This window comes from Lonchura striata, chromosome 5, assembly GCF_046129695.1.
Source record: "Lonchura striata isolate bLonStr1 chromosome 5, bLonStr1.mat, whole genome shotgun sequence".
Classification (NCBI taxonomy): Eukaryota; Metazoa; Chordata; class Aves; order Passeriformes; family Estrildidae; genus Lonchura; species Lonchura striata.
In genome coordinates, this window is record NC_134607.1 from 13,132,804 (window position 1) to 13,160,186 (window position 27,383).

At 42.5% G+C, this 27,383-nt stretch overlaps 1 protein-coding gene across 5 annotated transcripts in view; it reads left to right on the forward strand.

The window, feature by feature from the left end:
- Positions 1-27,383, forward strand: part of CACNA1C (calcium voltage-gated channel subunit alpha1 C) — a 414,418-nt gene that overhangs the window by 342,380 nt on the left and 44,655 nt on the right. For 3 of the 5 annotated variants that reach the window (XM_021535026.3, XM_021535027.3, XM_077783301.1), the window contains exons 30-31: positions 16,233-16,316; positions 16,953-17,036. In XM_021535026.3, coding sequence (XP_021390701.1) covers positions 16,233-16,316; positions 16,953-17,036 — 168 coding nt within the window. The remainder of the gene's footprint in view (positions 1-16,232; positions 16,317-16,952; positions 17,037-27,383) is intronic. The other 2 variants (XM_021535028.3, XM_021535029.3) reach the window with 1 other exon arrangement.

A 27,383-nucleotide genomic window follows, 5' to 3' on the forward strand; every position in this document is an offset into this window, starting at 1 on the left:
GGGGATGACTGAATTTAGCTCCTCCCAGGTGTAATCTAACATCTTCCTCATCCTCATTTCAGAATCTTTGCTCTCCATTTCTACTGAATTTGGCCTTATTTTTTTCTTTTCAACTCCATGTTGACTTTATTCCCACCCAACTTTTCACTTTCTAGGACTTCTTCTTGTAATAGTCACAATTTTATTTTTCACCCAAGCCCAATATCATTATCCTATCCTAGATGTAGTTCCCTTGGAAGTTAGGAGCATCTTGGCAATCCTGCTGCAAGACTGGGTTTTGGAGTTTTTTTGTAAGATTTCAAGCATTGTCTTGGGAAATTTAGAAGCATCATTATCTGTTTCAGCAAAGATTTTAATTTTCAGAAGACATCTACATTTGATTTTTGAGACGTTGCCATGTCTGTTAGCAAGCAAATTTTCTGTCACTTCATAAAAGTTTTATCTCCACACCAGAAGTGCATCTCACAGGCTTTATAATGTTATTCTGATTTTTCAGTTCTGCTTCACAGGAGATTCTTAACTTTCAGGAAGATGAAAATCTCAGCAGAATTTGGTTTAGAACATTTAGGGGAGAAGTTCAACCAGGCCAAATACTGAGTTCTGTACATATACAAGGAAGGCTGTACCTGACATAGTTGCTTCTTACAGTAAGCAAATGGCATTCATTATAGTGGAAGGCCTTTCTACTTCCTGTGGTTTATTTCATCTGTTCAATCTCCTTTTCAAGTTTTACTGCACAAAAGAAAATACTAAAAAAAAATCAGCTGGTGGTAAGCAAGTATCTCTGGATGGCAAAACATTGAAACAGATTTCCTAAAGTAATTGTGGAATCTCTATAGTTTGAGGATTTAAAATTAAGTTGGGGGAATCTTTAATCCAAGCAGTTTAGGAATCTATGATTTCTTTTGAGACAGGCAGATGGAATAGACCACAGGGCCCCTCTCAGCCCAGTTTTCCATGATTCTGTAATTTCCAAACTAAATCCCCAGCTACTACACCATAGTAAAAGTGAGAGTAAAAAATAAATTTTCCTTATCACGAGAATAGTAGCATCTTAATGAAGGCTTTTGAGTTAGGACTCAGACAACAACCTCAGGTGAAAGAATAGCCAGCACTAAAAATAAATGTTTCAAATCCCGGTCTGGCCTGTATGCCAAAGATGGTACTAACTCAGAACCTCTATTTTAATTAAATACCTCTATTTTAGTTAAATACCTCTATTTTAATTATATACCTTAATGAAAGAAACCTCAACTTTTTAAAAATCTAAACAAATTATTACAGGGAAGAAAAACATGACTGACCTTGTGAAAACAGCTAGCACAGCCAAAAGACTTTCCTCCTGCAACATATTCACACTGAATTTTGATAAGTACCAGTTCAGTGACTCGGGTTTGGAAACACCCATTCCTTGTGTAACTTGTCATTGTTACGTACGAGGATTTGGCTGCAGCCTTCATTCCCTGCTCTCCAAAGAAGGCAACTCCTTCTCCCAGATGACCACTGGGACTGATGTGAACCAGCACTGGGGAGCACTGTCTGCTTCTCTTCAGGTTGCACACCAGTACTGAAGATGAACTTGCCTAGAATATGTTCTGAAGTGGGAGTTTCCAGCACACAGAAAGTAGTTACCTGGATCTTCTTCTTGGCTAGACCTTGTGGCCAAACTACATTTGCAGATGGAAGTTGTCTCCAGGAAGACCAGCTGGGAAAGTCCAAAATCATTTCTTTGTCACCTAGGAGAACATCATTTACCTATGCCCTCTAACCACGTTCCCCCAACAAAGAAATGAGATGCTGAGTGCTATTAGTGTTTCCCAGATGGGAAATGGTAAGATGAAATGCTCATCTCTGCCGCAGACAGATTTGTCTGTCATTTCCCGAGCAATGAAACACAAACCAGCCTTTGTTTAAGCTGCTTTGTCTCATTTTGAATTTGTGCCCAAACATCACTCTTTTGTGTGAGAAGAATACCCTAAAATAAAAGAGTTGTAAGCTTTATGACTGACAACAAGAAAGGAGGAAACTTGGTTATATGAAGGTGTTGTGTTCTAATGACAAGCCTGAGGAGAATGTGGCAGAACAGAACTGAGCACAGAATTGAAGCTGGCAACATTCACTCTGATTTCTTCTTTTTTTGGGGGTGCTTAACCCAGTCATGGATGCTGCAGCTTAATCTTCAGCTGCAGCAAGAGAAGCAGGAACTGAGCTGTGACTCTGAAGCAGCCACCACAGAGCTCTCCCTTGCACAGCCACTTTGTAAAGGCACCTTGGAATGAAGGGTCTGCAGCAGCAGCCACAGAGGGATGAGGTTTCTCCATCTGCACAAGGTGGGGCTTCTCTTTATTTTCCAGGGAGAATTGGAATGGGAACCAGAACAGATCCCTGAAGTATTAAGAGCTGCTGTGTGCTACCTTCTCACAGAAGGCACCACTGTTCCCCTGTGGAACAGCTTTAAGGGAAGCCCAGTCTGCAGAGTTCCTGCTGCTGCCCATGGTGTGGCATTCACGATTACAGATGCACAGATTCAGTTGAAAATGGTTGGAAAACCAACAAGATCATTCAAGATCATCAAGTCCAGCTGTTGACCTACCATTGCCAAGGTCCACTAAATACAATGCACACCAGTGCTACTGTGAATTACCTGCATACCAACAGAAAAGGTGGCAGCCTGACTGAATAGAATATTTTTACTGTATTCCTTTTTAATTTCTTCATTTCCATTCTGTGAGATGTCCTTCTGACTAGATACTCTTGATACTAGAGGTGAAAAAAGCAAAAACAATCAGTTGCACAGATAAGAAGCAGGTTCACACATGTGCCTGTGTACAAAGAACCATCATGGGTAACCCAGCCCTTCCTCTATTTCTTGTGGTGGGAGAAAGACTTTACTTATTGAAAGACCAGCTGTAGGAATAAGGAACCAAGTCCAAGTCAGGGCTCATCTCCTAACACACAAAATATGTGAAGGGAGTAGGAAGACAAGGGCTGTCCTAACTAAACATACTGTTACTGCTTGAGATTGGTTGCTCTGGTCAGCAAGTCCCTTTGAAACTTGCCCTTTTAGCTTCCCATCCTCTGTGAGCAGTGTTTTGTTTGCTTGGTCTCCTGGGAGGCTGTAGAGAAGAGGGGTACATCAGCAGGAGCAGCTGCTGCTGTGGCACAGTCAGTGCATGCCAGGCTGGGACAAGCCTTCTGAGAGCCCTGTGGGTCTGTGTGACACTTCTTCTGGTGCAGAGGGTCACTTACCGCATTTTTTTGCAGGATTAATGTAAGCACTGTGTCAGACACAGCTCATCCATGTCTGCAGTTTTGTTAGGAGGGTGTGCTAACAGTGAGCTTGAGCGATTTGGGATGATTAGGACTGCTGATAAAGACAACATCCACTACATGCCCTGTATCTCCTTACAGAGTATTAATATGATGCTCTGAAGCAAAACTCTCAAATGGACCTCAGTGCTTGCTTTGGCTGATGTTCATAAACTGATTCAAGACTAGTTACTTCAAAGAGACAGTCTAAAAGTAATGTTGTTGAGCCAAGGCCTTTTGCTTTGGTTTTCTAATTTTATAAATTCTCCAGCCAGTCAGCTGAACTCTTTTCCAATTCCTGCATGGAGAAAGCTGCTGCTGCTGCTGCTGCTGCTGTTTCAGGCTTTTTCCAGAGAAAGGTACTAAAGGGAATGAGGTGCTGTGCTGTCTGTGGTGCTCACAGCTACAACTGTTCCAGCTTCTTAAAGAAGAAATCCCCATAAGAGCAGTCCAGGAAGGGCCAGCTGCTCTACAAAACCTGCCCGGGGTTTATCTTTTAAGTTGAAGACAGTAACTTAAAATTCCTATTCATATGAAGCTTCACCATCTGTCAATGCTAATGTGAGGATGGATATTCCTCCAGGAATTTCAGATCTTTCCAGCTCCCTGGAATGGGCTGTTTTCCTGATGAGCCACATCTACTTTTTCTTTCAGGAAACACTTCATCTGTCCCTTTATTAGCTGGGGCAGGACCACTAATCCAGGAGCTATGAATTTTCTCCTGCTGTGCCTGTCATCTCAAACTAGGGAAGACATATCCATGGAACTACTGCTATGCATAAAGTAAAGCACATGATCATATATTTTGTCAAATCTGTGCCTGCGTGTGGAAAGGGAATCTTGGAGATTTCCTCTGTGGAATTATGACTATCAGAGAGACTACAGATCACAAGTCTATTCCATTTACCAGACACTGTCAGCACCTTTCTTCCCTGGGTGTTTATGGATGTTACTTGTAAAGCAGCCTGTAACAAACGCCATCTGTCCTGCCTCTTACTTCAGTTCCTCATTTATCACTGCTACTTTACTCTGCATTCTTGCCACTCTTACATGTCAGTTTTGTGCAGCAGAGTTCGGACTTCAGTGGGCTGTTTCAAACAAGCTTCACATTCAGCACAAGACACACAGTCCCATGTGATCCCAGGAAGAGCTGTGACCCTCTGTGCTGTGGAAGTCACAAGTGCCACCCATGGTTATTTCTCAGCCTCCATGTACTGATGGATCTACATGTCCTCAGTGTTTCTTTTTCCCCTGATGCATTTGCACTTCTTTATTCCTCTTAAGCTCCTCTCAGTTAGCGTTTATCATGCATTTGATGTACAGATATTTCTTCTGAAACCTGCAAAATGACTCATCTGTTTTTGTTCCCTTTTTGCCAGTACATTTCTCATGCTTTTATGCCTATAAACAGATCTTTGAGCAGTCTCTCCTAAAGTCACACTGGCTGCTTCATACTACTTGCATTCTTTTTTCTCACCAAAACCATAATCTGTTATTCCTTGGTCAGGATAGAGGCTTCAACATTTTCACTAAGAGCTGAAATTTATATCCATAGAAACAATGTTGGTTACCTTTGGAAATCTAATGCTTTTTGTACTTCATTCTAGTACGTGTAGAAATGCCTGTATTGCTTAGAATGCTGCCCTGGCATCATTCATCACAGTGTTTTATTTCTCCATCTTATACAGAGTAAGGGAAGTAAAGACATTCTGCACTGATAAAAAAAAACATCAAGAAAACCAGTTGCAACTGAGTGGTCTTTTGCTCAGAGCTGAATAACACTTCAGCTCCATCCAAAAGGAATCATATTTAGCTAAAAATCACATGCTCTGAGATGCAGTATGGTGGCATAAATTAGTGGTTTAAGCTGTGTAAATGTGAGCCTGGTGCAGGCAGCTGCCTCCCTCCATAGACTGTGGCCACATGATGCTGTGTGGCCAAATGAGATGGTTGCCAAGTGGCTCTTACTTTGCAGACTTCCTTTGCTGGTTTTGGCAGGTCCTTAACTTTGGTAGTCGCCTAATTGTTTCCTCAGCTTCAGTATTATCTTTTTTGTTTTGGAGGGGCAGCTTCTACATGTGGAGTATTTCAGTCATGTACCCCCTGCAAGAGGAAGGTCAGTCTCCAACCACCACCTTTTAAAGACATGCTTTAAAAGGCAAAAGAAAGTGCAAGAAAGTAGATTATGTGTCAAAACCCATGGGTGGGGAATAATGTACATCATTTAACAAAAAGGAAGAGTGAGCTCTGCTCACTGTTGGGTAAGAAGCAGTGAGCATGGAGAGAACTAGGAATGATCAGGTAAGAAAATTAGTTAGCTGAAGAAAAGGAAAGAACAAAACCAACAGGAAGAACCAGGTCTGAGAGGAAAATAGAGAAAACCCAATTCCATGGAGGAAGAAAAACCATTCAGATAATGAGGAGTGGGAAAAGATAAAATATCCTTAAAGGCAGAAAGAAAAATAAATTTAAGACCTTGCAATAGTAAAGTATTAATAAAATGGAGGAAGAAGTGATTGGACAAAAAGTGATTAAATTAAAAGAAAAACAGAAACAGGAGTGAAAGAAAAAATAAACATGGGAAGGGATTTTTAGAAAATTAAGAACTGAATTAAAACCCATACCTTTTAAGCTAATTAGCATCTTTTTGTGCTTCTACATTTTACTGAAGTTCCCTGGAAGGCATCCCAGGTCTCCATGTCCAAACACATTAGAATCTCAGCCACAGAGCCTCCCTGTGTACTGTCTCATCAGAATAAGTTGGGCAGAAGCAGGAGAAGTTGGGTACAGTAAGTTTCCCTACTTCTGTGGATTAAACTCAGCCCTGTTTCAAAATGCATCATCAGGTTACCTCAGAAAGGCCTTCCTTTTTCACCCCAAATTTTGCTGTGAAGTCTGAATGTCTTGTATATTCCTCTAGATCTTCTATACCACCAGCAGCCCAGCTGGAAGTAATCTCAGCTGCTTCAGCGAGCCCAGCAGCTGCCATACACCCAGAAATCCCTGACATCTTTGTCGTGCCCAGATAGAGATACCAGTGACTGCATTTCCTGTGCAGCCAGCCTGAGGCTCTCGAGGAATTACTGAATCAGCCTAGAGGGTGTTGGAAATAAACTAGAAAAAGGGGGGGGAGAAAAATCGTATCCCTTCTTTAATCACTCCTCGGCTTTCCCTTTACTGTGATTACCTGTCTGCCAGGATTCCCATGCAAAGAGCCTCTTTTCTAACCCTTCCTGAAAAAGTAAACATTAAAAGCACTGTGTGTCACAGCAGCATGTTTAGGTGACTTGGGTGGGAAGAAAGACTTGGAGTAATTGTTCTGGACATGGATGACCAGGTCATCCCAGTCCTTTATGCACATCAGTGAGTTGGCACAGTCAGCTGGTAGACTTGCTCCTGGAAGCTGCTTCCTAGACAGAATTTCTACCTGCCCATATGTCCAGGAAAAGGAAGGAAAAGAGGCTAAGAAAGAAAGTGAGCCTCTTGCAGCCCAGTCTGTGCCACAGCATTCTCGCAGCAGTTCAGCACTGAGGCTTTCTCACAGACCATGGAAGACCCCACTAGCCAAGAGCCAAAGCCTGGATTTGCTATTCCAGGTACTTAACTGAAACTACTCAGAAGAGAGTGTGGCCAACATGTTACAAGGCAGTGAAATTTGAAGAAAGAAGAATTACATCCTGGTGTTTTAGACTGCTGGCCCAACAAGTAGAGCCTTGAATAATAAATCTTCTAGTTAATACAGAGAAAGGAAATTTGCACCAGAATGCTCAGGGATGAGATTGATTTAGCGATAGTTTCTACAAAAGAGGAGTTAGATAGCAGATAACTGCCTTCTCTATCATGTGAAAGCACAGGGAATCCTCTTTAATGGCTTCTAGATTTCACTGAGCTCCTCACCAGCTCCTGAGTATGTGTGGGAGAGGAAATCTGGCCCTTCCAAACACTTTAAAGGAGAAGAAAGTAGTGCCAGACTAAAGTTGTTCTATTGTGCATATGCTTATATTCTGAGATGGCATAGGCGTGACTGAACCTAAACAAGTCATGCAGTGTGAAAAACACTTGGTAGGTGAATGTAACAGAAGAAACGAGATGGATGATGAGAAATGAAACTTTCACCCCAACTCCTAGCTCATAACTCTACTTGAATCTGGGTCAGGAAGCATCAAAGCCTTCCTTGTCAGCATTGGTTGACATCCTGTTTAAAGTGGCTTTTTCACATTTTATTGCAGAAAATAAATATATCTGGCACAAAGACATAAGCAGAGTGCACCTTATTTGGTTTCTTTGTTGCTGCCCCTAAGATAGAGGCCAATAACAATATAGTGTCCAGAACAAACTTCCCTCTTCAGGAAATAATTTGCCCTTTCATATTGTCGTGGAAACAGTTGGTGAGGGACAAAAAGGCTGTTTGATCTGCTGCTCCCTGTGTTAGATCTGTTGTTTAAATGCAGGATGTTCTCCTTCCTGGAGGACAGGGCCAGCAATTTTCTGCAAATAGATCCCCTAATTACTATAGAGAATGTGTGAAATCTCTAACAAGGATCAGGCAGAGCCGTGCAATCCTCCAGCTTTCTGAAGGATCAGTGGAGAATTCAGTAGGCAGAAAAGGCTGTTAAAGGAGCTGGGTAAGAGCTTCAATGATAGAGGACCTTTTTTCACAGCAAACATACCCAGAGAATTTGCATATTGCTGCAACATTATGACAGATGTATTTTCAGTCTGGCACTTGGAGGTTTTAATGCCGTTATAAATGATCAAAAATAATTATATGACTGCACAATGCAACAGTGTGGGAAGCACTGTATTAGCTATTGCACTTAATTATTTAATACAGAAAATTATCCACATGATGTTGAAAGCCCAGTGGGATGGCAAACCATGGCCTCACTCACGGCAGCATCAACAGCAGCAGCAACAGCCCAGAAAGGGAACAGTGCCAGGAAAAGCAACTTGTTCTCCCTCTCAGACAAAAAATCCCAACCCTCTATCACTTCCTGTGAGATTGTTTTAAAGGGTCCAGAGCTCTCAGGGATGTGAATCTTCACGTACAAATGGTACCAGATAACAGACTGTGATACAGCACCTGTTAAGAACCATTTGTCATGTTAAAAAGTGATATTTCCACTGGCAAATCATCACCTGGCTGACACCTAAGACAGGTGATCTCTCTTCTCTCATGCATCTGGTTTTTGGAGACCTTGGAAACTTTAGTTTTCTTCGTTTCTGCTTCCCCAAGAGTAGAATGAGAGTAATCATCCTCTTTTAGCAAGTTATGATTGATGGATTCCAATAAAAAAGTATTATTTTACTACCTACTCTAATCCATATAAATTAAGCCTTTTATGAAAATAGAGTAACTTAAAAAGAAACTATTTAAAAACCTACTGCTCATACCTACTGTGCTGCTTCTTGGACATTGTGCCTTTCTGCCACTCAGCAGCCACGTCAGAGCAGGCCACAGCCTCTTCCCATGCCTCATACAGAGAGAGGGAAGCTGTTCCAAGTCCAGCCCCATATTCATAATGCTTCTTCACCCACTGCTTGCCACTGTCTCATCTCCCCAACCTGAAGTGACTCTTCACTGTGAGATATATGGCACTTCTCTTCTTGTAGCCTGAGTTTTCCTTCTTTTGAGCCATTCTTGCCTGGGCTGGGATGTCAGTCTTACTTTAGGAGGCAGACTATCTTAAACAATAAACCCAATCCTTTAGCTCTTTTCATAGGATTGTTTCATATTGCTGGGTTGGTTTATTGCCTTCAGGAATTATTTACTGGCCCTCATCAAGACATGCTGCTTCTAGACTTTCCAAAGTCTTTGAGCACTTGCAGCTTCTTCCAAATGGAATTTGACAGCAAAGTTCTCATGGAATGTGCTTTATGACAAAAGATCTGTTCACCCATCACATTCACTTTTCAGTCTCTCTGGTAAAACTGGTGGTGATTTTGTTTCTCTTTGCTGAGAACAAGTCTGGTTTCTGGCTGCAGGGCAGTAATTGTTAACTGACTGCTGTGAGCTTACTGTTTGTGAGAAAAAGGGCCTAATTCCTCACGGAGTATTGCTGTGTCACAATATACCTGTGGGAAGGTCAAGAATGTTTATCTTATTTTCTAGGTGGACAGTAAAATTTATAAGAGAGCTTTCAGCTATTCTGCCACCATTTTCATGCATTTATATCAAGGAGGCCTTAGTCATTATTGTTCAGAGGCATTACTCACCCTCCTTTAAAGGCACTTAAGAGCAATCCAGGCCAAAAATTACATCAGGATCAGCTGGTTGAATCATCTGGTTTCAGCATGCTTTACTGGTATAGTTTCCTCAGGCCTTCTCAGCATACTGCCTGGAAATACACTCTTCGCTATGTCTAAGAGATGCTTTCATAATAAATGCTTCCATCTTGCCTTTGCCATGCTTCTTTCCCAGTCTTTGGAGGACCTGGCACCAGAACTTGCACTTCGAGCCTCCCCCATGGATGAGAGCCTGTGTATTTCAACCACTTTACAGTAAATGAAATAGAGGGAGATGTAAGATTACAGTGCCACCAAATGCCAGCACCTTCAGCACCTGAAGGGGGCCTGCAAGAAGGCTGGAGAGGGTCTTTCTGCAAGGACACATAGTGATAGGACAAGGGGGAATGGCCTCAAACTGAAAGAGGGCTGGGTTAGATTAGGAAAAAAATCTTTACTATGAGGGTGGTGAGGCCCTGGCACAGGCTGCCCAGAAAAGTTGTGTGTGCCACATCCCTGGAAGGGCTCAAGGCCAGGCAGGATTGGGCTTTGAGCAACCTGGGATAGTGGAAGGTGTCCCTGACCACAGCAGGGATTGGAACTGAATGATCTTTAAGGTCCCTTCCAGGCCGAATCATCCCATAATTCCATGTAGATGGGCACTGTGGCACTCACAGTGCTCTTTAGAAAATACAAATCTGGTGAAATTAACTGGATTGCTAAATCTGGAAATGGAAGTTCTCAGTTCACAGATATGATTCAGTCTTTTCTAGTCATGTCTTCTAGATATTATCAATTATCAATAGGTGTGTAGAGCATAAAAAATAAGATATTCTACATTTCCAGCTTCCATAAATGCTAGTAACTTTGTCAAACAGTGGCTTGGGGACTTTGGTTCAGGCAGTGGGGTTTTATGGGTTTTTTCCTGTGATGAAGTTATTTGTTCCCCAGAAGCACAGGTGAGAGCTGTAATTTGCTTTAGGACCTACAGGATCTCAAACAATAATCAGAAGGTGTCCACTTCAAAATGGCCAGTAATGAGGTATCTCAGTTCTCTAACAGCAATCTAGAAATAAACATCTGAGGTCTTTTTCCAGATGACAGAGCCATTCAGGTTCTCCAACTCTCTTATTTCTGTCAAGAAGAGTGTTCAGGATGTCCAAGCAGGCCTTCAGACCTCAAGGGAGGTCTGCTTTCACAGGTGCCCTCATTGTGAGAGAGAACATGAAACAAGTGAGAGAGGATAAAGGGAAGTATCAACATTTTTGAATATCCATCTTGGGTGACAAGTTGGTCTTGTTTTCTCATGGAATAAGCAAAGAGTCATGAGGCTCCTTCAGAGCTCACCAGAACAGTCTGGAGTGATGAAATGCTCTTCTTTTCTTCGCCTGTCTGTGGAAAGATTTGAAGGAGTAGAAGGGAGCCTTAATTCCCTGCAGCAGTGACTCATTACAGCGACTGGTAGGTGAACTGCAGGGACTCTGTCTCAGAATTAATCCATCAGTGGATAGATAGTATGCAAATAGATGCTGTTTTCCTGCAGCCTGTCAGGAACTCCAAGCAGCTGCATGCTCCACTTGATTCCTTCTCTTATTACATTCTGCTAATTTCCCTGATTGCTGTTATGGCTAAATGGCATCTTAGCACAACAGAATTTGCATCTGACACACATCTCCATTTCATGTCAGGAGCTATTGTACCTTTGTAAGATTGTTCAGGACACACGTGAATCCCCCAGATCTGCTGTGAGAGCATGTGCCAAGAGCTATGGAGCTGTGTAAATGTCCTTTGACTCAATACTGTCCCTTTTGCAAAAGTATTTTCAGGGAAAGCCTCTTTTAATGAAGTCTGAGAACTGACTCTCACAGCTCTAAAAAGCCTGCAGCATTTTCAAAAATGAGTCCTTGTATTAACTAAATATCAGCCAGACTAACAGTTCATTTCATTTTGCAAATCCCCAGCAAAGTCTGCTTTGCCCTTTCCAATCAGCAGGAAATTTTCACTAAGAAATCCCACTGAGTATCAGGGTATCAGCCCCTTTCTTTCCTTCCTATGTACTCTTTTCAGGTGATTTAGACTTGATGCTTCTTTTTGAGTTGTTTCAGCATGCAGAATTATTTCAGAGAAGTGCTAGCAAGGTCATCCTGCAGTTTGCCCTCCTTTTAAGCTGTGTAATTATCTCTGTGTCTTAGTTTCTCCTCCTTGATGCTTCATTCCTGTATTCATAAATACAAACCTGCATGCATGCATGCATGCATGTCCTTCCCTTTTTTTCCTACAACACTGCAGCATCACCTTCCACCTAGTGTAGGTGGGGACCATCCCACCTACATTCAGGTCCCACCCAGTGAATAGCCTTGGCATTGCTGTGCTCTTCATCTTTAGAGACCTTTTTCTCAGAGGGGTTTGTTAAATTTTGCCAGCCACTTCAGAAGAGGCAGAAATTAAAACCTGTGACTAAGCAGATAAAAAACTGCACATAAAGTAACACACAAGTGACCCTGCAGGTCCCACAGGGCTTGGTGCTCAAAACCCAGCCAGTCCCACGACTCAACAGCACCTTTCCCCTGAGCACTTCTATCTTTCAGTGGGGATGCACAGCACTCCAGCTATCACTTATTCTTATTATGTGCTCCAGGTGACTCTGAGCTTCAGATAGACCCTCTTGGGCAATTTTCACTCTTGTCATTATTGAAGCTTCTTAGATGCCCTATTTAGGATCCCATACTCACAAAAAGTAGAAGAAATGGTGTCCGGAGATGTCAATGTCTCCGTTAGCACCTAAATAAAGCCTAGTTTCTTTAACAGCTAATCTCAGCAACTAGGAAACCTCAAAATTATTGGCATACTCATTTTGAAATGTCTGCTCCTCTCACACAAATGAGATTCCATTCCAGTCAGCTACTGCATATTTATGCTCAGCCTTTCATAAACCTATTGATCATGTGGTGATACACTATCATTTGCTACCTTTGGGGGGAAAAAAATGGAAAAAAAATGTGCTCTACTGGTGGGGCTATTTCATGCTTCCTGAATATTCAATCCAATCCTCCTGGTCTCTCTCTGTCCTCTTTTCTCCCCAAAAGCTTCATGGGTCTCCAAAGACATCCCACAAGAGGGGATGACTACTATTCCCCAGTAAACCCCAGAGGATGCCATTATGTGGCTTGCAATAATAGCTAAATCAGGGTCAAGCCTCTCCCTTTATGGGTAAAATATGGTATTACACTCTAAATTCCTGTACTGCAAAAACAAACAGTGCCATCAATTCATTTCCAGTCAGACCTCCACCCTCTTGGGAAAAGTATGCAGAACTTTCTGGTGGGAAAAATATTTTGGAAATACAACCTCTTTATTAGAGTGAAAGCTTTCAGTTTTTCTTTCATGAGCCACCATGGTACACTTCAGTGGGGAATGTGGCTTGAAGAGGTACTTTGAGGTCACAAGAGGCAAGTCCTGAAGGGGTGTAGCTCTCTCTCATTGCACTCTCATAACTCATGACCAGGTTATGAGGTCTGATCCAAAGCTAAGTCCCACGGGCCTATTTGTAGGTAAATGCCTCTAAGAAGGGTGGGCGGCTTTTCAGGGAAGGATTCCATCACCTTGCACCCCAATGAAGCATCTATGTTCTGTATTTCCTTGAGCTCTCTCACTCTGAATAATATCTTCCTTCCTATTTTTTCACCCTTCTGTTTGAAACACAGAGGGAGCAGGTGAGGAGGAAAGGAAGGTTTCAAAATCCATGTGTTTCCTTAATTCAACACTGGCATTTTGGATGTGGGGTTGAGTAAAGCTTCATTCATATCCATGGTTCCTCTCTATCACCCATCTAAGAGACACAGGGGAAAGGGAAGAGCTCTCTGTGTTCACCTTACACCACACAACAACAGACTGGGATAATGCTCTTTCTGGGATCCCAGAGCAGACCAGCCCATGATTTTCAAACAAGGATCTTGCTGCTGAGACTCAGTAGAGTATCCCAGGAGAAAGAACTTGCAGTGTAAATTTGGAGTAACACTGTTGAAGTCATCAGAGTGACTCCAGATACACTGTGGTGTCTCAGAGGTCCAAAGCAGCTATTTCTGAAGGCAATGAAAAAGGGACCTTTTCTTTCCAGGCCTGAATCTCTCCTGAGATGTGCCAAGTCTGTCAGTGCAGTGTCATTGCTTCCAGTGAGGTTGTATTACTACTACTGGGAGCAATAAATTACTGACTGACTTTGGTGGTAATCTGAGGACAGGATTTGATGCCACTTTGATGTCACCTGGGATCCATATCAACAGCAACTGCTCTTTTACCAGAGCATGACTATTGGGCTCTATGTAAGAAGCTGCTCAGAAAAAAGAAATTGTAAATTTGGTTACACCAATAACATTCTTTGCAGTATGATGTCAGTCATAGTAAAAATACCAAATATGTGTCACTAGAGATTTGAAAATCAGTAAAAGTCATCATCTAAACAACACATTTTGGATCTTTAGCCTTGCAGCTGCCCAAAATGAAACTCTTAGGTTTGTTTTGAAGTTGTTTGGATTCCTGCTGAAATTCTCAATAATTCCTAAACTATGAAATTTGAGAGGAAATAGAAGAGAACCATGCTATTGAACATGTATTGATTTGGCATGTGGGCAGTGCCATTGCCTTCTGCAGGACTGTGCCCATGGACAGGGGCAGGAGGATTGGGTCTGTTGTCTTTTACTCTCTGCTTTGATCCTGCAAGTGCACTGTCTGCCAAGGTCACATCAGGCTTCAAAGGCACTTTGTGTAACTCTGTATGATTCGTGTCTATCCTTTATTCAAAATGCGTTTGCCTCTACAATTTAATCTGCTGTTCTCTCCCTCCCCTTCCTCTTGGTGAAGTCTAATTACAGTTTTATTCCAGGTCCATCTGGTTGTTAATGATGCTGGACATCACCGCTGAATTCATTCTAATATTTGTTGTGTATTTCTAGGCTGGACGCTGAATAATAATATTCTCTGAATTTGCTTTTGCTCCTGTTTGCTTCCTCCCTGTTGTAGCTAATTGTGTAGTTATGTGTAGCCATGGGATGGTTGCTCCTTCCAGTGTAGATCTTCTAAGAGAGTTGCCTATTTCAGGCTGCAGAATAAAGGTGTTTTATTCTGGTTTTGAGGAGAAGATTTCAAAGTCCCCTCTACCAGCTCCCTTCACTGGCGTGGAACCAGCTGGGCAGTGGCTTTTTCTGCTTCATATTTTCTTTTTTTTCTCTCCCTGCCCAAAGTGTAATGTTGTTCATAAATGTGAATCTCAAAGTCTCATGGAGGCAGTGTTTCAGCAGATAAAAAGACACATTTTGCCAGTGCCTGCTCCACGTGATGGTTGAACCCACAGTAATCTGAGGTTCCCAAGCCTGACTTTGTACAGTGCCAGTACTGGGATAAGTTTTTTTCTTTCTTTCTTGTCTTTAATTTTTTTTCTTTTCTCCTTTTTGCTTTCTGCAACGCTGCCTGGGAACACAGGCTCACACTTTACCCATGACCTGACTCTTGGACTAAGAATAGCAGTCACAGTGCAGCTCAGGTTCAGTCTCACAGGAGACAAGCTGCAGCTGGGAAACAGGGAGGTCAGGTTAGCCCATGCTCACAAACCCAAACACATGAAAGGAGCACGGAGGAATTTGTATGTTTGCCTCCTTTTAAGACTGCAGAACAAGGGCAAGAGATGGCACAGGTGCTCAGTGAGCCAAGATGAATTTTCTTTGCTCATGACATTGACTAGTAGAGGAAGTTTGTGTGCAGAGGTTCATCTCCTAGGCTGAACAGGGCCTTCTCCAAAAAAGTCCTATGTCCTTGCAGCCTATCCACCAAAAAACTATGCAGAATAAGCAGTGCTAATTAGCATCTCCTCAGCTCTGCTTAGGACAGTGAGATGTTTGGGGTAGCCCCTGATCAGCCATCGCTTGTCCTGGTGACAAGGTGACAGCACTGCGGTGGCACTGTCTTTGGCAGGAGTGAGCAACAGGTCTGGCTCTGAGCAATGCTAAAGCTAACTTTGCTCCTGTTCTTCCCCTTCCTGCTGGGACAAGCCAGGCTACATTCACAGCTCTGTTTTGTGGTGCAGGTGTGCTTTCAGAGTAACAGAGATACCAGTCCTGCTCTGTATTATTGAGACAGGACCTAAAGCATTACTGAAAGAAACTGAGAGGTGAGATTTGGATAGCACATCTCCAGCTTGACTGTGCCCTCTCCTCCATGGCACAGCAGCCAGCTATTCCCTTTGCCAGCACAGAGCACTACAGCTGGAACATGGACTAGGGGATTAATATTGACAGTGGGGAACCATTTTTTGGGAAACCACATTATTCCTGTACTCTCCCTGATATAAGTCAAATGGGAAGGGTGCTATGTTGCCAGGAATGGAGATGTCTGGAGGAGCTGGTCCTGCAAGACCCATTCCTACCAACAGCCACGCTCAAAATGATCTGTGTGACTTCCCTTCATCCCCTGTCTCAGAGTTGGAGGGGAGGGGTGGCTTCTCTGGAATAGCATGAGCTGGAGAGGGGCTGCTCACACGAGTCAGGGAACCCAGGCCTAGGCTACAGCTTGAGACACAACAAATAGACTTAAGAGGAAAACCCCTTGAGGTGTCAGGGCAGAAATTCTAATGGTAATTTTGAACTGTTTTTGTCTGTCTAACATTCCTTTTTAATCCCCATCCTGCCTGCCCCTTCCTTATGTAGGGTTACTTTAGTGATCCTTGGAATGTTTTTGACTTCCTCATCGTAATTGGCAGCATTATAGACGTCATTCTCAGTGAAACTAATGTGAGTATTACTCTACCCTCCCCAGGATACCACCACCTCCTCCTCCTCTGCTGTTCCTTCTCTCTTTCTCTCTTTTTTTCCTCTCTCTTTTTGTTTTCTGGTTTTTCTCCCTCTAGTCATGCTTTTATTGAACTTGCCGTCGTCCTTCTCCTTCTCCCAGTGAAAAAAAAAGGAGGGGGGGAAATGCCTCCTTCTTTTTCACTTGTCATAGCTGGCCTCAAGGCTGTGACTGGTGAAAGCGCACAGAGTTTGGGGTGTGTGTGCTTTTTTTCCCTCCAAAAGGTAGACATGCTTGAGTGTAACTTTCTGACTAACCAGGCTTTTGTTGATACCCTCCATCATGTGAAACATTACAGAGGTTTGAGCAACCAATACTGTAGAGTGGTAAGAGACTATTTAATATGCCCACATAACCTCTTTCTTTTCTTATTTTTTTCCTCTTCTCTCCCTCTTTCATGCTTTTGTTTTCATTTTATTTTCATTTTATTTTATTTTACTTTTTTACTTTTTTTTCCCCTCTTTTCTCCCTTTCCCTCTTTCTCTCCCTTCTCTCTCTCTCTCATTCTTTCTTCCTCTTCCTCCTTTCCTCTCTCTCTCTCTCTCTCTCTCTCTCCTTGGCTTCTCTGCCACATGCAGCACTATTTCTGTGATGCATGGAATACATTTGACGCCTTGATTGTTGTGGGTAGCATTGTTGATATAGCAATCACCGAGGTGAACGTAAGTAGCTGGCGTCTGTCCATGATCGTGCCTGCTCTAACATTCATCTTTCCCGGGTTCTTTTTTTTTTATTATTTTTCCCTCCCCCTTCCTCCTTTCTTTTGAGTTTATTTTCAGAACTTTTTGTTTTGTTTCAAAGAGCTCTTTTATTTTCTTTTTTTTTTTTTTCATTTTATTTGGTTTGGTTTTATTCTGTTTTAATTTTTTTGGAACGACTTAAAGGACTTTTTTGACTGTTGCATCATTTTCTTCCCTCCATAATCCGCCTGGCATGAATTAAACTGTATAGCAGGAAAAGTGATGGGAAATGTGGAGTGTAAGTGAAAAATCTCTTTGTGCCATGGGAAGCTGCTCAAACAGGACTTTGGTCTGCCCAGTGCTATGCTGTGCTTCCCATGGCAGCTCAATTTCTCCACCCCACAGAGAGATAAAGGTCAGTTCTTTCGAGGTGGAACTGAGGGAACCAAAACAAGAATCCTCCCTGTGCCTCCTCACTCAGGCTTCCTCCAAAAGAAATAAAGACCACATTGTCTCTGTCTAGAGGAACCTGCTCCTAATGTTCCATTTCAAATGTGAAAATAAGAATAAACAAAGGTAGATAAAATAAAAATAAAGCAGAAATCCCAAAGGAAAACAAAACACCAGAGTTCCACCAGAGTCTTTTTTTTTGTTGTTGTTGTTTGTTTGCAACCTAATTTGCTCCATATCTCAAATTGCACCAGCCCAATTGGCACTCGTATTGGTCCCACTCGTACCCATCTCAGCAGACAGGTGAAGGACTGAGTGAGCCACGGAGACTGAAATGAGCATCTGGTGTGCAGAAAATAAATAACAGCAGGCAATTTTTTTTTCCTATAGCTCATTTTTTGGAGGTAGATGGATATAGAATTATAGGACAAATGGACAAAGGACAGGCAGGAAACAGATTTCCAAAAGAAAGACTATGATGGGTTTATGAGCATGGACAAAAATTACACTGAAAAGTCCACCTTATAAAAGCCATGAAAATAGAAAGATTGAAATAAAATTGCTGTAAATATGTTAAAGAATAGAAAATCAGTCATGAATTTTCAAAATTATGTGGCTGTTGAATAAACATTCCATCTTGGAATTGTGTGCTGTAAAGGCAGCCCATTGCAAGCAGAGAAGTGACAGCATAGTTTTCACTCAGTGCTGTGTTTAGATAAAAATAATCAGGCAGTGTTTTGAAAAATAAAAATGCCTTACTTGAAACTTTCCAAACAAAATATTTTCGTACCTTGGTTCTAGTGTAATTTTTGTTCAACTTTTTTCTTTTTTTCTTTTTCTTTTTTTCCTTTTTTATTGTATAATTCTGAAACAAGAATATATATTCAAGATGTAACATTTTGATTTTGAATAAATGAATTTTTATTTTTTTTAAGCTAGTTTATTTTCCTTGTCTTTTGAAAGAATGAAAAATAGTTTTTAACTAAAAATTAACTTTTATTTTGCATCTCTTAAATGTCCTACTTTCTGGACACAAAAATTTGCTTACAACATTTCCCACAGAATGTTGTAAACAATTTTGGTTACCCTTTCACTAGGTAGATATTAGTCTGACTTTGTTAAGGGATGTTACAATGAGGCTGAAGTTGTTAATTTTTAAGAATGAAATTAAAACCTTTCCTCTGCCACACTTGTCACAAGCAAACTAAGTAGGGAACCTGGCAATAACCTTCAGATTGTGGAAAAGTTCAATTCTCATCCACAGAGAGAGAATTGTATATGGCACTGGAGGGAATAAACACAATGAACTGGAAATGAATCACATTAAACATCAATAAGACTTCCCTGACTGATATATTTGAATCCATACAAAAGTCTTCTAAGCAGAAAAGAAGGAAATCCTTTTGTTGTGGTATATAAATAGTCAGAAATCCTAGACTGCCGGAAAATCCAATGGGTCCTTGTGAAGAAATTCAGATTCATCTCCTCATTATTTTCCATTGTCTGAGAGGAAAAGAGTCCCAGCCAGGTGACCTCTTGCTGCTAGTGGTGAGGGATGCTCCCCTCCCAGGCACCCTGGCCACGTCTGTGACAGGGGAATAAATTGCTATTTGGAGGTGCCCACCGGTGACTGGTGAGCATCTAGGTTTGTTAGGTTTGTCTAGACACCCGGCTGCCAGACACCAAATTTAAGCAGTATAAATCACATTCCTTCTCAGCATCTTGCTGAGACAGTCATGTCTGCTGATGATTGTTGTGATCTTCAGTCTCCAGGGCTGTCCGTGCTGGTGTGTTTAATTGCCAGTGACAAGGCTCTGTCTCAATTCAAGTTTGTGTCAGGCAAGCCCAGAATCCATTTTTTTGTTACAGAAGCTTATGAAAAATGAGGGCATGCCTCTGTCCAAACAACCAGCACCTGTCTTAGGTGAGGAGGCAGCAGGGTTGGCCCTGACTCTTTTACTAAGGGCTGTGAAGAGCATTGTGTGATGGTCCCTCTGTTTCCTCTAAAGAATCCTTTCCTTCTATACAGTTTTACAGATCTCTGCACACATCTTTTTGTTACTTGGCATGTTTAAACCCTCTCTTTTTATCTAGGCAAGTCCTTTGCTACTAGTTTCTAATGTTTGTTACTAAAAACTTGCACAACCTTTTGATGCACTGATAAATAAGTGGCAGCTATGGATTGAGTTTTTTCTGAAATGTTCTGAAATCCCTTTGCACTTATAACCCTTATTGAATAAGAGAATGTTTTGTACGTCGGTTTGTCCTGTCAGATTCCCTCCCTGCTAGCAGCACTTGATATGTTACACCTGTAGAAAATGGGCTTTGGAAGTAGCAGCCCATCTTGAACGGATGGTTGTCATCTTGCCAAGTGGTGTGAGGCAGTTTATCAGACACTTCTCCCATCTCCTCAGGGGCTTGTCGCTTCCTTGCTGTCTGTGGCTTTGAGCAAGCCCTGCCCCGTGTTTCTGTACACTGTCTTGTCTTGTTCTGAGAGACCTGGGGTCTGAAAAGGACAGAGACAATAAACCCTAAAATGCCAACCAGCTCCACTAATAGGAGATGTTGAGACTGGTCAGGTGCAGGTAAAATATTTCTGCTTAACTCCTTAGAAGCTGAAGAGTGCTTGTGGTAGGATCTTGGAAGGTGCCGCTCTTGGAGTGAAGGGTCAGTTCTTACTGTGGTCAGTTAGAAGAGAAGATGGAGACTCCTGGTCCAGGTCAATCTGACCTGCAGCCAGACACATAAGCTTGAAATCTGAGTTTCACCACACATTTGCACTCAGGGGAAGCAAACCCAGCAGGCACTGAGCTGTAGTTGTGAGGAGAGCCCTGACTGACTGACAGCCTCCACAGTGTGTGTGTGTAGGTATGTGCTTGCTCTTGTCTGTGCAGTTCCCCATGTTCTGGTTTGCCTTTCATTTTTTTTCTTTTGCCATTTATTTTTGTTTCTTGAAAAGGAATTTCCCAGACCAAAACCTTTGTTAAGATATATGTGAGTGTGCATGGGTGGGTGTTTGTGTGTGCGCTCCATTAATGTTGCTCCACATCCCTAAGCGTGTTTGGATGTCTGTATGGGCTACAAATCCACAGGAGAGTGTGCAGACATAAACCCATGTGTGGGGGGAAAGGAGTGTGAATGCAAGCACAAGTATTTCATGTGTATTTCTGCAGTGAATGGCTGTTGATGGATTCAGAGGTTGCTGTGTGTGACTGTTTCACTGTGAGAGCTGGACCTGGTTATGGATGAGTGTGTCTGGGAGTTTCCTGAAGGCGGGAATGTTCCTCTGCATGCCCGTGGGTGAGTGTGCACGTGCATGCCCAGCTCAGCAGACATTCATTGGCATGGCTGTGCATTCCAAAATAATGGGAAGCTGTGTGTTTGCAAGGTAGGCCCCTCATCAGCATTTCTCCTTCAGGAAGCCTTCACTAAAACACCTCCATGGTGGGGAAATATGTCAAGCAATAAGTCCGATCATGTTGGGCTTCCTGCAACCTGGGAACATCTCCTAGGTCCCCCCAAGGAGCTACACACACACACAGAGGCATCTCACACAACTGAGGAAGTGCAAAGGGCACAGAGAAGGTCAAAATCTGGTGGGTTTACAAACTTCAGGGTGGCACAGTCACCTCTAAACTGCACCACTCTGAAGCTGCATTTTCAAAGCTTTCCTCTCAGTGTCTGCTGTACAATTAACTTTCTAGCCACAAAATGAAGTTCTTTGGATTTATTTTTTTTTTCCCCAAAAGTTTTTTGAAATATTCAGTGTTTCTGTTTTGAGGCACTCTTATGCCACTTCTTAAGTAACTAAAGAGAGAGGAAAGGACTTTTTAATCTTTCGTAAAAAAAGAACTTCCAAGGCAGAGACCACCTCTACCATGTGTCAGCTCTCTTCATGACAAAGAATGACTTTTGCAGAGTAAGATGAAAAATGGTGTCATGCCTGGGATGTAGGGTCTGTGGATTATATTCTTTGGATTTTTATTAGATTCCTGTACTTCAGTCTTCCCATCAGTGGAGACTGTTATTATTCCTTATGTTCCTTATGTTATTATTCCTTATGTTTTAAAAGTACTGTTATTAGAGTTTACAAAACCCTTAAGCTCCTTAGGAGAAAATGCTAAGGTGGTAAAAATTATTATTCTCTATTATAATTGAAAAAAAAATCTTACAGGAGTTGAAAAAAACCCAGTAGATTTGAACTATATCATCCCAGAAGTAGCTCCAAGCACTTCCTTCCTTTCCACACCAGCAGACAGCACCTGGAGTTGAATACTGTAGAGGTAACTAACAGCCTGCTGTCCCATCCTCCAGGCAGAGAAAGTTTCTCATTATTGTTTGTTGCTCTGTATCAAATGGGAAAATCAAGCTCAATTTGTGCTGTGCCACAGTGCCCAAAATAATGAAAGAAACACAGTCAGACCCTGAGTCACTGGGAAAGCTGTCTTCCTTCCCCTTGGCTGGAGAGGAAAACTGACTTTTCCTTGCTCCACAGTGTCCTTTTTCCTTCATCCTTTCCCCTGCCAGTGTCAGACCAAAGAGACTGCATGGCTCAGTCCTCACTTGCCAGTAAAGCAATGCTCCTCTCAGTGCCACTGCTGGAGGAGCCTCTGGTGGTGGCTCATCCAGCTGCAGAGGGCAGCTCATGGCCTGCAGAAGTGTGGGAGCTCCAGAGGCACGACCAGGTGGGAGCACGTGTGTCTCCAGAGCAGCACAGTGACAGTGGGGGTGGTGAGTGTTTGATTCCATCTGTCTGTCTGGAAAGGCTGTCAGGGAGGGAGGGTTTGTGCCTACCTGTGAGCCTGTCTCTGAGGGCTTCTGCTGGTGCCTCTAAGCATGTCTGCATGTGCAGGTGCCTCTGTGTTTGTCAGCTGTGCTTGGGGGTGCATGAGGATGACTGAGAAAACCATCTGGACAGGTCTCTACCCTGCCTGTTCATTCAATGCCACAGCTGCACAGTGCCTGAGTGTGTCTGTGAACCCTGCAGGAGGCACAGGGCAGGAGGAGTTACCCAGCACAGGTCCACAAGGCAATGCAGCAGACGTGATGAGTCAGGGAGTGAGATGAGAAAATGAGCACTGTCAGGGGTAGAGAACCACTGACTTGAGGGGTTTTGTGAAATAATGGAGTATTTCCATGCATAAAATGCCCTCCTTTTGTAGCAGCACGTTTCCCTAAGAGTGAACATTGCGAGTGGTTTGAGGCTTGATGGAAATGGTGGGGTTTTAATGGGGGAAAAGGTAGGAGGGGAGTGCAGTGTTGTGTGTTGGCATCTAGGAGACATAGGTGCCTCAGAAAGTAGCCCTCCTGTGAAGAAGGTCAGGGAAACACAAACCCCACCTTGGTGTGCTGCTTCCCTAAAAAATGTTGGTCAGGTCTGTCTTGCCCCAGCCTTATGGGTAATGGTTTGATGTTTGTCCATCGGGTGTTCAGGAGAGCTGAGTACTTTCTTACCTCACACTTCTGGAAAGTTTTCCAAATTCTGTTAGGAGTCAGCAGAGGGTTGCAGCTTAGTTGAATCCTGAGCGCAGTAAGGCCAGAGAAATACCAAAGCATTGAGCTCCCAAGACTTGGAGACTTGTGCAGCGATTTTTCATTTAGTCTATTTTATTTCTGATGTAAAGCAACTCAGGCTTAAACCAGGCACACGAGGCCCTTTTTTTACAATCATCTCGCTTTTGGTGTCAAGACGCTTCATATTATTTGCCACAGGCTCCTGCTCCCATTCTTTAGAATACCTGAAAGCCTATTCCTAAATCTCCCTTTCACCCTCTGCCGCGCTCCTCCCTTTGAACCCACACCCTGCCTCTCTTCCTTTTCTCCCTCGCTTTGCCCTGTCCCCAGCCACACCACACCTCACCCCCGAGTTCCCCGAGCGCCGGGAAGCGGCGGCCGCAGCCCTGCAGCGCTCGCTCGGGCGCCGCCGCCTGCGCGGGCACTGGAGCGCCGGGCCCCGCCGCACAGCCCCGGGCACCACACACCCCTCCAGGGAGCAAGGATCGCGGGAAGGACGACATGCACCCAGCCTGCACCTCACTTGGGACTGCCATTCATATCTGTCGCTGCGTCTGTCTGTCTGTCTGTCCGTCTTTCTCTGCCTGTCTGGCTCTCTCCGCTTCCACGCCCTTTGCTGCTCAGATTTCGGCCGTCGGCTGCTGCCACCGGACAAATCTTTGCAATGCCCACACAGCTTGCGAGCTTGTTTACCCAAACCTTCCGGAAGAGGCAGAAAACATCTCCCCCCCCCACACCTCCTTCCTCTCAAATGCCATCTGGGTAGCAGAGGCCTCCAAATTATGTAGCAAAGGGCTGGAGAAGCACAGTGGCTTCTTTTGACATCTTGCGTTGTCACACCCTTACTGCTGCCATCCCAGAAGCTGTCCGTAGTCCTGAGCTCTCCCTGTGTGCGTGTATATGTATGTATATGTGACTTGGGGTTTTTTTTCTGGAAAAGCTACTGATAAAATTAATGTGGGGGAGGGTGGATTTAGGTTGCCTTTTTGGTTTGGATTTTTTTTTTTTTTAATCTGGTGGTATTTTTATCACTGGAATAATTCAGGTAACACATCACGGTGGCCCCGGCTGTAGGAAGCCACGTTGAAGCATGGTTGTGAGCTGTAGAAGTGGCAAGAGCTTTGTTTTGCTTTTGAAGAACATCAGGAGAACTGTCCTGGATTCTTCCATAGATTATGCGTAGATCAATTTGAATTTGATCACCTCCCATGCTTAATCAACAATTTTAGTGCATGTTTTTCACCCTGTATTGGTGAGAAAGAAGTATGGTATGACTATCCAACCACAACCATGTTTGAACAAGGTTGTTTTTGGTTTTATTCATGTATATACTTGTCATGATAATGGGGCCTCTTTTTTTTTTTTTTTTAATCTCTTGTCTTTAAAATGTTGGTATTTTGAGTGCATTTCCAGAGTTCATAATGTGATTTGCTCTTTAAAAGAGGTGATTTTGCTAACTGCACAACTTTTTTCTGTATGGAAATCTATATGAAATATGAACAATCAGAAAAAAGTATGTGTTTTCTGCAAAAGAAGGGGATAGTAAATGCAAATGACTCCTTCCTCAGTTTCCCTGAGTATTTGAGCTGTTGCTAGCAGCACTAGCATCATAAGAAGAAGGCACATAGTTCCCACTTTGAAAGACTCTTCATACCACCCAATTTTAAGGATGTACCTCAATATTGTGATTTCCACAAAATTGTTATACTTGGCTTCTGACATTATTCCAGGCCCACGGAAAAATCAGAATGTATTTTAATGCAGGGAAGACTTAAGAGTAGCATAAAAATAAGTTTGACTTACTGGAAAAATTTAACCACACACATTCTCGTTAATTAAAATAGGAGAAACCGAAGATAAACAATCCAGGAGAACAAATTTTTAGAAGCTAAATGTGAAAACAGCAAAAAGAACGTTAGACAGCCCTATAACTGTAAGACCTGATGCATAAAACCTGTCTGGAGTCCTTCTGAGTGAAAATGTCTAAAATGGTGGTGCACAGCATCTCACTGACTGCCCTGAGGAGTGAATTGTGCTTTTAATTAGTGCAGGCTTGCACATACCCAAAGCCTTGCTGGGTTTTAAGGCCTTTAGAGAAGAAGTCCTGTTTTCTTATTTGACTGTAAATTATTGTTAAAATAACAGTAAAAGCTAATAGTAGGAGCATAAAGAACCACAGACTTTGTCCTGTGTTGGTTCAATAGTAAAAATCAGTGTATGACATCTTCATTACAGTACAAAGAGCTCTTTAAAAAGCCTGTATCTACATTTTCTGACCAGTATTTATTTTTACTTGTCATTTTTCTATCACAGTACTTTGAAGAAAAAACTCACTACAATATTCTGGCATCAACGTCTGTGATATATTACAGTTATATTTCATTTTCCTTTTAATTCCAATGTGTTTTTCCACAAAGCTAGTTAAAACACTCAAATTTAAAAGAGCTGCCCCAAGCTGATTATTTTTTTCCATTGGCTTGCTAGCCAGGATAAATCATTCTTTTTGCCTAGCAGAAGTTTCTTTTAACTTTCCCTGAACTCTAATAGAGATTGTATCTTTATAGGAATCCACAGGGAAATCCCTTGATTTTTTCTTGACTCTTGATTCCTTAGATCATCTCTAAATATATTAATGTTAATGATCTCTAAGCACCCTAAGTTAGATGGTCAAAAAGGTGCTCAGGTGAGTTCAAATCCAGCTGGTTCTGGCATCTTGGGTAATTCCCTGAAGCAGTGAAAAATGTTTCTGGCATTTAATTATCTTTTTTTCTCAGACCTACCTTGCTGAGAATGCCCAAGGAATTTTCCAGTGTTGCTGTTCTCCTGCTGTTCTACATAGGCTGCAGTAAGAGAGAGGGCACAAACTCCTGCATTTCACTCACTCAGTTTTGTTGCAAAAGCTCCTGTTCTTCATGAAAATCACAAGAGCTTTTAGTATCAGTGCTACAAGACCTCATAGCATTCACCATCTTGTACATTTTTAGAGAAATTCTAACTCATCCCAGGCTGCACTGCCAGTTGCAATGAAACCAACGGAGGTAGTGGAAGAAGAGAAGAAACAACGCAAGCATTTTTTACTTATTTTCCTCTTTATCTTGCTCTTCCCCCCATCTTCTTTTCTCCAGTGATTTTTTCCCAATTTTGCTGAAATCTTGGGCAGCAGACATTTGCAGCAAAGCAGTAGGAAGTTCCCCTCTATCTTATGTAGCAGTAGATTTTCCTCTCTGTCTTCAGCCAAGATCCCATCAGTCCAGGGAAAGAGCTGCTCCCTTTGGTGAGGGTTTTTGTGTGAGGCACTGGGCAGCCTTTCAGCATGATGATGGTACCAGTCTGCAAACCCAAATGTACAGACCTCCCATCAAATACACATCCAGTTGTGGGGACTTTGCTGCTCACCCAGATTTGTAATCAAAGGTAAACACATAATTAATTTTACCCTTTCTAATATAGTCAATGTGTCACTCTCATTTAGCTCTTGCCTTGCTTCCTCTACATTCTCATGCACCAGCCAGGCAAACACATTATTTCTTAATAGACATCTGGTTTTTAAATGGTTGTGCTCTTACCTTTGCTCCCTGATCTGTTCTTTGTGGAGACTGTCTGGCACAACATGCCAACAAAACCATTTCTGCTTCATATATCTTCCCAGGCTTCTGCTAAATGGGACCCATTCCCTGCTGCAGCCAGATGACCAAGCTGTGGAGACTGGAATCAGCTTATGGTCAGCTGATTGATGGCCAAAAAATGTGACTTGGCTCTAATTGCTGTTGCAGAGTAATGGGACATCCCAGCTGGTCACACCCCAGTTGTTCTCTCCAAGTCCACTTTGAAGCTCTGAGGCACCAGCCAGCAGTGCTGCCTGCTGAGTCTTGTCTGAGTGGCTGGGGGAAAATCTCCTTCATCCAAAGCCAGACATCATTATATAAGATGAACAGACATGAAGGCAAAGATGTCTCAGCTGTAAAGAAACACTTGTTAATAGGGAAACATCAAAACAAATTGATGTTTAAAAACAGGGAATTTGAGACTCTACTGTTTGACCATACTTGAACACAGTAAATCACACACAGTGAGCATTATATATAATCTAAACAGCCCTTACCCTTGTTTGTTTTTTACCAAATAATTCATCAAATCAATAATAATTTATTCTTGGAAAGATGTGTAGAGCAAGAAAATTTTGCCCAGTATCTTTTAAGATCTATTCCCAATCTCCATATGACCACTTCTAATGTTTTCTGATAATGCCTGTGATTGGCATTTCAAATCCCAGAATGACACATTCAGACTTTATTGTATCCCATAATATCATATGGAAATCCAATGAGTCTGTAGGCTGGTTTTTTCCTAGGAAATGTTCTGCAT